The 12,063-nt window shown below is 56.5% G+C and overlaps 1 protein-coding gene across 10 annotated transcripts in view; it reads left to right on the plus strand.

Annotated features, from left to right (window-relative positions):
• ULK2 (unc-51 like autophagy activating kinase 2) overlaps window positions 1-12,063 on the plus strand; it is a 69,293-nt gene that overhangs the window by 29,250 nt on the left and 27,980 nt on the right. For 8 of the 10 annotated variants that reach the window (XR_007131963.1, XM_047758756.1, XM_047758750.1 and 5 more), the window contains 2 exons: window positions 4,695-5,067; window positions 11,501-11,561. Coding sequence is in view for 9 of the 10 variants with exons in the window: in XM_047758756.1 (XP_047614712.1) it covers window positions 4,695-5,067; window positions 11,501-11,561 (434 nt within the window). In the remaining variant the exon portion in view is untranslated. The remainder of the gene's footprint in view (window positions 1-4,694; window positions 5,068-11,500; window positions 11,562-12,063) is intronic. The other 2 variants (XM_047758752.1, XM_047758754.1) reach the window with 2 other exon arrangements.

Consider the following 12,063-nt stretch of genomic DNA (forward strand, 5'->3'; position numbering starts at 1 on the left):
AGCCTGGGAGGCTTGTGGCCTTGAGGCTTTTCACGGCCAACGTGCCAGGGCTGTTGTGCCAGCCCCTCGGCACTCTCCAGGTTGGCCTGGCAGACGTGCTGGTGGAAGGGTCGCAGAGCCGAGAAAGGAGGGGCCTGGTGCTTCCACATCCCCGCCCCCATCTCTCTGAGCCTGTTTCTCGCGTGTTGAGTGAGCTTCACTTGCCTCCTTCACAGAGTTTTCTAAGGATAAATGAGCAGAGCACTTACTGCAGTGCCTGGCCCCCAGGAAGTGCTCGGGAGGGCGGGGGGCAGGCGCTTTGTACTTGCTTTCCTGGGAGACCCACCAGCCCGAAGTCTACGCAAATGCCGAAGCAGCCTGTTGCAAGCGGACGAGTCCTAAAACGTTCGCACAGTCCTGCACGCTCAAACCAAATGGAAAAAGCAGATGCACTAAGACTCAAGTTCTATTCCTGTGAATTTAAAAGACCGAGAGAGGGAGTTCCCTGGTGGTCTGTTGGTTAGGACTTGGTGCTCTCACCACTGCGGCAGGGTTCGAGCCCTGGTCTGGAAACTGAGATCCCACATGGCTGCCAAAAAAGCCCACAAAACAAACACAACTGGGGGGAAAACGCGTCGCGTGTTTCTGTCTGGGTCTGGAATGCGAACAACAGTGGATTTGGAGCCTCGGGGGTGTCGAGAAAGCGTCGGGCTGTCGGAGGCTCCAGGCTTTGTTGGGAGCCAGGCTGACGACCAGCCTCGGGGCCGGCGCTGCCGCTGGGGGCAGCCAGGCCCGGAGCTGAGCGCGGCTCCCTCATCTGTGACCGGCCTCGTTACCCTCTGTGTGCGGGGTCAGAGGTCGTGCGGGGGTGCCCCGTCGTGTTGGCAGACTGGCTGCGGGGGTGGAGCTGGATCTGACGCAGATGACACGCGGCCTGAAAAGCAGAGGCGATACGAGAGGAGGGGCAGCGGGGAGAACGCGATGGTGGGGGAGCCTGCGGGGCGGGGGGACACCCAGGGATGAGAAAGGGGCCACCGGGAGGGACACAGTTGACACTGCGGTGACCAGAGAGAGGTGCTGGGGTTTGGGGTCGCGGGGGACGTGATGAAGGGGAGAGTGAGGGAGGGGCTGGGGGCTGGGCTGCTGGGAGGGGCCGAGCTCACAGGACGGCAGGCGGGAGGGGGCACGCGAGGGGCTCAGCCCTCGGGTGGAAAGTCCCCCTTCTTTTTTGGGGGGTCTTGGCTGCAACCGCGGCACGTGGAAGTTCCCAGGCCCGGGAGGGAACCGCCCCCGGGGGTGCCAAGGCTGGATCCTTCACCGCTGAGCCCTGGGGGAGTTGCGGAAGCCCCCTTTCCGGCGGCCTTGATGAGAAGCTGGCGCTTGACGTGGACCTGAAAGGAGAGCAGGCAGGGTCTGTGCGATGGGCGGCGGGTGAGGCCGGGATGGGTGGATGGGCCTTGCCGTCCGTGTCACCTGCAGAAGCGAGGGGGGCGGACTTGCCCTGAGGGCGGACCTTGGCAGGCGGGCCCAGCGACCCTTCTCTTTTTTTCATTTTCACGCCCTATCCCGCCCTATCCCGCCGCTGCTTTATTCCAAATCTCTGAAAGGTAGAAGCAGGAACACCGTCACCGCAAACCTAAACCACTCCGCCCGCTGCGGGCTGCAGGCCACCTGCCGTCGAGATGGTGTCTCCCGACCGACCGTCTGGTGGTTGAAGGCCCCTCCTTTAAAGCTCCCACAGACCTCGGGAGCGATGCCCCAAGCGGCCCTGGGCGGCTCAGAGGAGCGCTTCAGGTGAGCTCCTGAAAGAAGGGCCTCGCATGCGGCCGACTCCCGAGGATGGGGCCTCCGCGGCCCCTGCGGTGTGTTGGAATCACCCGAAAGCCAGGCTCAGCGCCTGCGCCCCTGCCACCCCGGACGGACGGACGGACGGGCGGGCGGAACTCTGCTGTCCTCACGGGCAGGCTGCTCTGACGGTCCGGTCGGGGGTGTGGGGAGCGCTGGTGACGTGGGGGGAGAGCAGAGCCCAAGGCGGGGAGGGCCCGCGTCGGGGCAGGAGCTGGGCTGGGCGCAGAGGCGGGCGGCCGGCCGGGCTCCGTCCCGAGCCAGCGAACAGTCTCCGGTGGAGGCCTGCTCGGCCACTGCGCGCCGCAGTGCTGCGTCCTCCTGGTCGCAGCGGGATGGATCAGAGACCGGCAGGGGCCCCCGCCAGTGCGAAGGGCAGGTGTTGGGGTTCGTGTTTGGGTCTGCTTTGAGTTTCTTCTTGAGGACAAGGCCCTGCACCGAGTCAGCAGTAGCAACAGGGAAGACGGGCTGGGCGAGAGAAAGGAGTTGGGAGATGGCTCCAAGTGGAGCCTCAGGACGAGGAAGGTCACGGGGTCTGGGTGGGTGCCCTCTGAGGGAGCCGCTCAGCAAGGGCACAGGGTTTGGGGGAGCCCGGGGAGCGCGAAGGCGATGCTTGGTGGGTGCTCGTTAGCAGAGGCCTGAGCTCGCGCGTGGAGAGCCTGGCTGCGGTCGCCCTCCGTCAGCCGGGTTGTGGAGGGAGGAAGGGGAGGCTGTCCCAGGGGAGTCTACGGAGAAGGGGCGCCTGGGGGAGCTGCACACGCCCCTCCTCCCTGGGAGCGCCGCCGAGGGGAGGCGGGAGCGCCAGCGCAGGGCCCCGGGGCGGTGGGCCGGCAGGAGGGGCGGGGGCGGGGGCTGGGGGAGGGCTGTCCGCAGAGAGGGCTGGGGGACTTGGTGCTAAACTTCTCAGAGGCCCTTGGGGGCAGGGGCCTGTCCGAAGCACGCAGAAGCTCCCAGGCCAGGGGTCGAGCCCCCACAGCAGTGACAGTGCTGGGTCTTTAACCCACTGAGCCACCAGGGAACTCTGATTGCGGCAGTTTTACTGGAGAGTTGAAGGCAGAAAGTGGATTACGGTGGGTGACCGGTCACATAGCAGGTGGGAGTGTGAAGATTAGTGAAGAAAACGGCGGTAATTGAAAGGGTTGTGTTGGTCTGAGCGCGTGTGCAGAGGAGAAAATGCCAGACCAAAGGGAGAGGGTGACAGTCGGGAGGAGAGGGAGCTGAGCCGGGTCCTCGAGAAGGCGGGGAGCCGGATCAGAGCTCAGGGAGAGAGCGGCGTCGAGCCAGGACACAGCTCTTGGCCAGCGTGCTCCCCGTGAAGGGGCTTTTGTCAACAGAGGAGGGACGTGAGCTCCCGCCTGGAGGGGAGCGGCCCCGGAGGCGGTGGTGGCGTTGGATCCTGGGAGCCCAGCCCAGCTCCACGGCCACTCTGCAGGCGCCCTAATCCTCAGTCCTGTGTGTGCGTCTGACGCGGGGTCGGAGTAGGGCCGAAGGTCGGTGACACACGGTGCCCTGTCTGTGTGACCTGAGCCCCGCCTGCCTTTCTCCCTGTGACCCTGCAGCGCCGGCGCCCTTCAGAGGGTGCCCTCCGACACACACCCCCCCCGCAGTGAGGGAGACCCGCCGACTTGCTCCGCGGTGGCGCTCCCGGGGCACCCGCAGTCGAAGCCTGGGTTTAAGGGGCAATGTGTAGCAGCGTTCTGTACCCAGAAGACAGGTGTTTTTCACCCTCAGGGCGTGTTTCAGTAAGTTCCACGAGCTGGTCAGCCCTTCCTTTCAAAACAGGCTTTGCGTTAGACGACTTTGCCCAACTGTGAGGGAAGGTCAGTGTTCTGGGCATGTTTGAGGGAGGCTTGGCTCAACTCTGACGGCCCCTGGACCAGGCGTATCGAGTTTATTTTCTCCTTACCTGTTCAGCTTCTGGTGAGTTCATCGGGATGCAAATAAAAGAAGATGAAAGAACAAACAACGGGCGTTAGGTCGCGTTTCTCCTCTTCTTACTAGAAGCCAGGGTTAAACGGGAGATGGGGACGTGACATGCAGGCCGTGAGGTTCCCCGTGGCAGGAGGCCGCTGCTCGGTGACCTTCAGTCAGCCTTGTCACTGCTGCCCCTGAACCAGCCAAGGGCAAGAGACAGAGAGCTGCTTACGCCACCCCCAAGTATCGGCTTAAATAGATTTCTGGGCTTTCCCCTCCCTGTCCTTTCTCTCCCCTAACGAGAGAGAAGAGGAGACACCCGCACCTGTGAGGGGTTCTCCGTCGTTCGTTCTGGAAACGTGAGTACATCTCCAGGCTTGCAGGCAGGTCTCTCTTCTGGCTTACTTCTCTGTGTGCTGGGCTCTCTTGCGGCCCTTTTACAATGTGTCTTCACTGGAGCCTGACAACTTGCTGTGTGCAGGGGGTCATTAAAGTCCGGGGACCCTTTGTTGAGTGAGTATCTGCTGGGCGAGGCCGTGTGCAGAGCCGGGGAGGCTGGGACGGCGAAACCTGCCTCCGGCGTCTCGGGAGAGGCGGACGTGCACCTGTGATGAGGGAGGGATACGCTTCTAAGTATCATTTTTGGAAAACATCGTAGAAGTCATGATGCAGAGACACTTCAAACGGTGCTTTTTTTTTTCCCTAAGGGAAAGGTTTTCTGAAGAGCTTGTTAAAAATCTTTTTTTCGAAGTACGGTGGATTTACAATGTTCTGTCCATTTCTGCTAGACAGCAAAGCGACCCCCTCGTACACAGAAATGCATTCTGATTTTTAAACGTCTTAGATAGAGTTGAGCTCTGCGCCCACTTTGATGAAAGAAAAAGAACGTCTCTGATGGCTGTTGGGACTTGCGGTGTCTTACGAGGCCTCTTGTAATTTTCTCTTGTTGGTTTCAGTCCCTTCCAGACACGCAGCATATTCAGGAGAGCGCGTCGTCCCCACCGCCGGGCGCCGCCGGCTTTCTGCACCTGTCCAGAGACTCTGCCAGCTCCAGCAGCAAGAACTCCTCCTGCGACACGGACGACTTTGTCCTGATTCCGCACAGCGTCTCGTCCGAGCACCCGCGTGAGGCTCCTTTCCGCTCACACTCGCTAAGTCTCTCCCGTTCCTCCCGGACGAGCATTTTCAGCCCTGACGGCACGCGCTCTGCGTCGTGCTTCTTTTCACACAGACACTGGAACGAATTGGTGGAGGTCCCAGAGTTAGATACCCGCCTTCCCACAATGTGCTTAGTCGGCATCTGCAAGCCTGGAGCTTTGGGCTCTGAAGGTGGGTGGGAACCTGATAGGAAATGGCCTCAAATTCCATTTGTGTCCAAACGGCGAGGAACAGAGAAGCCAGCAGAGTGAGAGAAATTCAATTTAAGAAAAGGCATTAAAGGAAGACCTCTTTTGGAGAAGTGGTTTAGACTCCAAGGGTCCTTTTATTTTATTTATTTATTTTTTGTCTTTTCCAGGGCTGCTCCCGAGGCATATGGAGGTTCCCAGGCGAGGGGTCAAATTGGAGCTATAGCTGCTGGCCTACACCAGAGCCACAGCAACGCGGGATCTGAGCCGCATCTGTGACCTACACCACAGCTCACGGCAGCACAGGATCCTTAACCCACTGAGCGAGGCCAGGGATTGAACCCGCAACCTCATGGTTCCTAGTCGGATTCGTTAACCACCATGCCCCGACGGGAACTCCCCCAAGTGTCTTTTTAAAAACAGTATGGAGGCATCTCAGGAGGTGTCGCCCGAGCTCAGGGAAGAGCGTTGCACACAGCAGGTCGGCCGATCCAGGCTGACTGGATGCCGCACAGCGAAGCGCCCCGGAAGCTGCCAGGGAGGACTGAGGCAGGGCCCACAGGGGGGAACCGTGGCTCGCTCGTGCTGGGCCAGGGCAGGAGAGCTGGGAGCTAGCTATGCACATGTGGAAGGCTGGGGACGTTTGGGTCCAGAGGCCCTGGCGGCGGGGGTTGGCCCCGGGCTGGTCGCCGTGAGAGCTGTGGCCCCCCAGACCAGACCTGCCCAGGACACTGGCCGGGCCAGGGGCCACGCACAGCGCCTCCCAGTGGGCAGCATCTTGTGACCAGTGCCTGGGGGCTGCCTTGAAAAGCCATCCTTATTTCACTAAAAAAAGTGGCCAAAACTTTAAAGGTTATGCAGTATACTTGAAACAAAATAGTACAGCAGGTGCTCACATCATCCAGCAAGCTAATTTTCTCTCCGCCACCATTTTGCCATCTGTGTTCCGGATGCTTCTGTAAAGGTATACGGTGAGTGGGTGCAGCCAAGCCCCTCATCTCACTCCGCCCTCGCCGGAGACAGGCTCTTCCTCGAGGTTGGATTCTCACGTGCCTGCGTCCGTACATAACTTAGCATGTTTTGTGATGGTGCAGGTTTTTGTTGTTTTTGCTTTTTAGGGCCACACCCACAGCACATGGAGGTTCCCAGGCTAGAGTTTTAAGTGGAGCCGTAGCTGCCAGCCCACACCGCAGCCACAGCAACGCCAGATCCGGGCCATGTCTGCGGCTTACACCACAGCTCATGGCAGTGCTGGATCCCTAACCCACTGATGAAGGCCGGGGATCGAACTCTCAACCTCCCGGTTCCTGGTCGGATTTGTTTCTGCCGCGCCGCGATGGGAGCTCCTGATTGGGCAGTTTTCCCTGTCAGGTAGAATGTGGGTTTCTGTGGTTGCCTGGTCTCGGCTGTGTGCCTGGGCTCTGTCCAGGGGTGCACCTGGTTGAGGTTGACGTGTGAGTTTTGTAGGGCAGCTCACCCGTCCTTTATCCCCGCCCTGCTGGTCGCGACTTGGATTGTTTCCGCCTGTTTGCTGCTCGGTGTGTCTGTACCACGTCCTCAGGCCAGAAGGCCCGGCAGGTGGATGGGCGCTCTGGGCGCGTTGAGCGTCCGCTCTGCGAAATACCGGTGCGGGCAGGCTGTGCCCACGAACAGCCTCTGCCGTGCCGCTCCAGGCTTGTCTCGGTGCCTCACTTTAGCTGGAATTCCTTTCGAGGGGGGAGCGTGGGTTAAGGACCCAGCGTTGCCGTGAGCCGTGGTGTAGGTCGCAGACGAGGCTGGCATCTGACGTTGCTGTGGCTCCCGTGTAGACTGCCGGCTAGAGCTCCGATTCGACCCCTCGCCTGGGAACCTCCACGTGCTGCGGGTGCGGCCCTGAGAAGACAAAACAGACAAACAAGCAAAAAACAGCGTGGGGGTTTAGACAGGAGCGGAATTGACTCCGTAGGCCTGTGCAGGGCAGATCTTCCCAGCGTTGGGTTGTCCGCGCGAGGTGCTCCTGTTGCCCCACTTGTTTAGGTTTCTTTCTTTAGGGTGTTTTGAGGTGTATTTATACTTTCTTCTGGTTTTATTCGGGTGGACTCCGTGGTTCTTCTGTGCTTGTAAAGACATTGTCTTAAATTTTCTTTTCTTCCGAACTGCTCCTGTCAAGGTCTTTTATGCTGCTTGACCCCAGGGGTCATTTCTCCGTCCTCATCTTCTGGACGTGCCTGCAGCATTTGTTAGGGTTCCCCAGAGCCTTCTGTTGATCTAGGAAAAATTTGTTCTTGTGAAGTGTGTCGTATATGTAAAATAGTGTTTTTTTCTTTTTTTTTTTTTCTTTTTAGGGCTGCGCTTGTGGTACATGGAAGTGCCCAGGCTAGGGGTTGAATCCGAGCTGCAGCCGCCGGCCTACACCACAGCCACAGCAACTCAGGATCCGAGCCGCATCGGCAACCTGCACCACAGCTCACGGTTATGCTAGATCCTTAACCCCCTGCGCAGACCCAAGGATCGAACCTGCAACCTCATGGTTCATAGTCGGATTCGTTAACTACTGAGCCCGACCGGAACTTTTGTTTTGTTTGTTTGTTTGTTTTTGAAGGGGACACATATGCTGCTCTTGTACCATAGGTGGGACTGGTCACTCCTCCATAACTTTCCATTTCTTTTTTTCTTTTTTGGCTGCCTCATGGCATCTGGAGTTCCCAGGCCAGGGATTAGATCTGAGCTGCAGTTGTCACGTGTGGGTCAGCTGTGGCAGTGCCAGATCTTCAACCCACTGTGCCGGGCTGGGAATCTAATCTACGTCCTAGTGCTGCAGAGACACTGCAGACCCTGCTGCACCACAGCAGGAGCTTTTTTTTTTTTTTTTTTTTCTTAAATGGCTGCACCTTCAGCTTATGAAAGTTCCCCGGCTAGGAGTCGAATTGGAACTGCAACTGCCGGCCTGTGGCACAGCAATGCCAGGTCCGAGCTGCATTGGTGACCTCTGCCACAGCTTGTGGCAACGCTGGATTCTTAACCCACTAATTGAGGCCGGGGATGGAACCTGCATTGTCATGGATCATAGACACTATGTTGGGTTCTTAATGTGCTGAACCACAGAGGGAACTCCATTTTTTTTTTTTTTTAAGTTGCTGTTAATTTACGGTGTTGTTCATTTCAAGTATGTGGCGAAGTGATTCAGTTGCACGTACATGTGTGTGTTCTCCTTTGGATTCTTTTCCATTCTGGGCCACTTATGACAAGATAGCGAAGATCGTTCCTGGTGAGGGACAGGGGTCCTTGTGGCCCATGTGTCTTATCTGTAGTGTGTGTGTGTCAGTCTCAGACTCCTCTAGCAGACATGGGTTTCTCTTCTATGTCTGCGAGTCTGCTTCTGGTTTGTGAATAAGTTCGTTTGTATCATTTGTTTAGATTCCGCATATGAACGATAGTATGTATGTGTCTTTCTCTGGCTTCACTTCACAGGACCCTCTCCAGGTCCACCTGTGGTGCTGCAAGTGGCGTCATTTCATTCTGTTCAATGGCCGAGTGGCACTCCAGTGTGAATAAGTATGTGCCGCATCTTCTTGATTGGTTTCTCTCTTGGTGGACGTTGGGCTGTTTCCATGTCTTGGCTTCTGTACATGGAGCTGCTGTCAGCACAGGGGTGCATGTATGCAAATTAGAGCTTCCTCCGGATACATGCCCAGGAGTGGGATGGCTAGATCATACGGCAATGCCATTTTAAGAAACCTCCACACTGTTCTCCCTTGTGGCTGCACCAACTTACGTAATTTTCTTTTAACTCCTATCTCCAGAAAATTAATAGTTGATCTAAGAAACGGAGAGTTTTATTGGAGCCGATTTGAGGATGATAATCTGCTGAGAGTCTTTCAGAAAGTTCTGCGGGCTGCTCTGCCTGTCAGAGGGCAAAGCACAGTTACACGGGCGCCCTGGTGGCTCAGCAGGTTAAGGGTGCAGTGCTGTCACTGCCGTGGGGCAGGTTCAGACCCTGGCCTGGGAGCTTCTGCCTGCTGTGGGCGCGGCCAAAGAAGAAGCAGAGTTCTGAAAGTTTTCGAGACAAGGGGTTGTAGGTCAAACGACACGTTGACGGCTGCGCAATCCGGGTCTGTGTGTACAGAGCCGGCAGTAACCCCGACAAGGTTAGGAAGCCAGGTGGTCTCCTAAGGGAACTAGTTATGCAGACGAGGGAGGAGGCCCACGTGGGCAGAGAAGATTCTTGCTTAAAGGTTTTCTTGTCTTCCGTGGGGACGCAGGTTCCATCCCTAGCCTTGCTCAGTGGGTTAAGAATCCATTCTTGCCGTGAGCTGTAGCACAGGTCAGAGACGCAGCTCGGATCGGCTGGGGCTGGGGCCAGGGCCGGGGCCGGGGCCGGCAGCTGTAGCTCCGATGCGACCCCTAGCCTGGGAACCTCCATATGCTGCAGGTGCGGCCCTAAAAAGCAAAAGTAAATAAGTAAGATTTGTCCTGTCCTGCCATCGCTCTTCATTCGAGTGGTTTGATTTCCTTACTCCTGCGCTTTTCGCGCACGCCCCCGTGTTTCCAGTTTGCAGCAGTCCGTTTCCCCGCCCCCAGTGTGTGTGGGTCTGGTTTCGGGCGCAGCGTTTGGTCCCTGAAGACGCAGCTGACATACGTTTCTCAACTCTTCCCTGGAAAAGGCGTGTTTGGTTCTCCTCCTCACCCCCCAAGTTGATCTGGGAGTCCTTTGTTTGGTTTGTTTTAGATTCTTTGCCTAGACATTTGGGAATTGTTTTTGTATTTGACAGTGAAGAGTGGACAATTGAAATGTCATTGGAAGGCGTATTCGGACAGCGAGTCCACGCCGGGTGAGGCGTGAGTCTTTGGCCTGCACGGCTTCCTCTCTGGGGGCTGCGCGGATCCCCCAGCAGAGGTCAGCCAGGCTTCTGAAGAGCGTGTCCCCGACGCCACGTGAGGGCCGCCTGGTGGCAGAGGGAGGGCTGGCGGTCCCGTGGTCAGCGTGAGTTAAAGCGCCCTCTTGGCGGCCGCTCCCCAGCGGTTCTCCCTGAACCGCTGCCTTTGTTGTCCTGTCCGGGCGCTGGCGTTGCCTGCCCGATATTAACTGGGCGGGGGACGTGAAACTGCCCGCTGCCAGACGGACCGAACCCTCGCAGGCTTGCCCTCCGCACCACTGTGAAAGTCAGCTGGCGCTGCCAGTCACTTCGCCTTTTGGAGATGGCTGGTGTAAGCTGGTTTGCTTGTGGGCGTGCCTTCTGCTGGCCAGGGATGCTAGTTCTTGGGCCTGCAAGGACCCGCGAGCACCGGCATCCGCTTTCCAGCCTCCGGATTTTTGTGGCTGTCGACTCCTCTGCTCCTGTCACCCTCTTCTCTTCCTCCCGCTTGCCTTACCATTTCAGGATCATGACACGGTGTGACGGTGACAGCAGGACGGCTGATGACCGTTGAAGATCTGTGGGTGGGTCTTTCTGTCTGTGGGGCGACCTCATTGGGCAAGTCTGGGAGGTTCCAGTCCCGGGTGATGCTGCTGCCGTTGATGAGGATGAGGTTCCATGGCCTCGTTTCATACGTCTCATCACCCCGGTATCGTTACCTTCTTGCCCTGCTAGAACCGGAGCTCCGTGAGAGCAGGGACCCAGTATCTCGCACTTCAACATAGGGCCAGGGGGATGTTGTGATTATTGCTCCCTTCTGGAGTATTTTGAGATTAGCGTCGTTTTTGGGGAAATGTATGTTATTTGGTCAACACCGCTGTTGCACAGCAGCGTGTGTTAAACCGTGGCAGCCCCGTGAATTCAGAGCACACGGAGCCGTGTGATCTAGTGGCCGCGGCGGGGACGCGGGCTGGGGGCCCCTGCGTTCTGAGCTGCGCTCTGTGCCTGTGGACAGATGACACCTGAGCAGACAAAGAGGGTCTGCAGCGTCTGTCTCAGAGGCCCCGGCTTCCACGGCATCTTGAGCAACCGCCCATCAGAGACCCAGGAGTGTGTCATGCTTGGGGGTGGGGTGCCCCAGCATCAGAGTGACCTATGTATAGGCAGCTGGGCTAGAATGTGACGTAAAAATCACCACACCCTGCAGAGTGCTTCAGTGAAAGCCAGAGTTGAAGGGCAGACTGGGATTAGGGGCGCAGCACTCAAAACCTTTGACCATGACGTAGGAAAAGGGACGTGATAAGAACAGTGGCATAGATTTGGCATCTGTTAAACTGGTGAAGAAATAAATACACGTTGCACTTAGTATGATGCTGTACCTTGAAAAGACCTGATGTTTGCAGCCTGTGAATTCAGCTGTACGTCATGTTCAACGGTTGCTACCCAGGGGTGAAATGACAACATAAGCAAATGGTAAATTTGTGCTGTGATGAAACTGTTTCCTTATAATCATGTTGGAGCGATGTACATTTTTCAGCAGCTGGTGCAGCGGAACTGACTATGTTTCTCTCTCTCCTTTAGATGACATGCCAGTGGGAACTGCTGGCAGGCGCGCCTCTAATGAGTTCTTGGTGTGTGGAGGGTATGTCTGCATATATTTAACTAAATTTTCTTTCATATTTTTTTGTACGTGAGTAAAATAATAGAACTCTATGTTCTTGATTCTAAAATTTGTTTCACAGTGTATCCTTTTAAGTAAATTATGGTTAAAAACACATAAAATCTGCCATCTTAACCATTTTTGAGGTTGAGATCAATAATATTGTATATTCACAGTGTTGTGCAACAGGTCTCTCTCTATATGGTTATATACTGTATTGTTATATTTAGATCTTTAGTCCATTTTCAGTTCATATTTGTCTGTGGTGTAAGGTGAGGGTCCAGTTGCCTTGTGTGGCATGTGGATGTCTAGTTTTCCAGCACCTTTTGCTGAAGAGACTGTCCTTCCTCCCCTGAGAGGCATTGGGATGCTTGTCAAAGACTGTCTGTATATGCAAGGGTTTGTTTCTGGGCTCTCTATTCTGCTCCATTGGTCTCTAGGTCTGTCTTTATGACAGTGCCACACTGTTTTGATTATTGTAGCG

The sequence above is a fragment of the Phacochoerus africanus genome, chromosome 14, assembly GCF_016906955.1.
Source record: "Phacochoerus africanus isolate WHEZ1 chromosome 14, ROS_Pafr_v1, whole genome shotgun sequence".
NCBI classification, from domain to species: domain Eukaryota; kingdom Metazoa; phylum Chordata; class Mammalia; order Artiodactyla; family Suidae; genus Phacochoerus; species Phacochoerus africanus.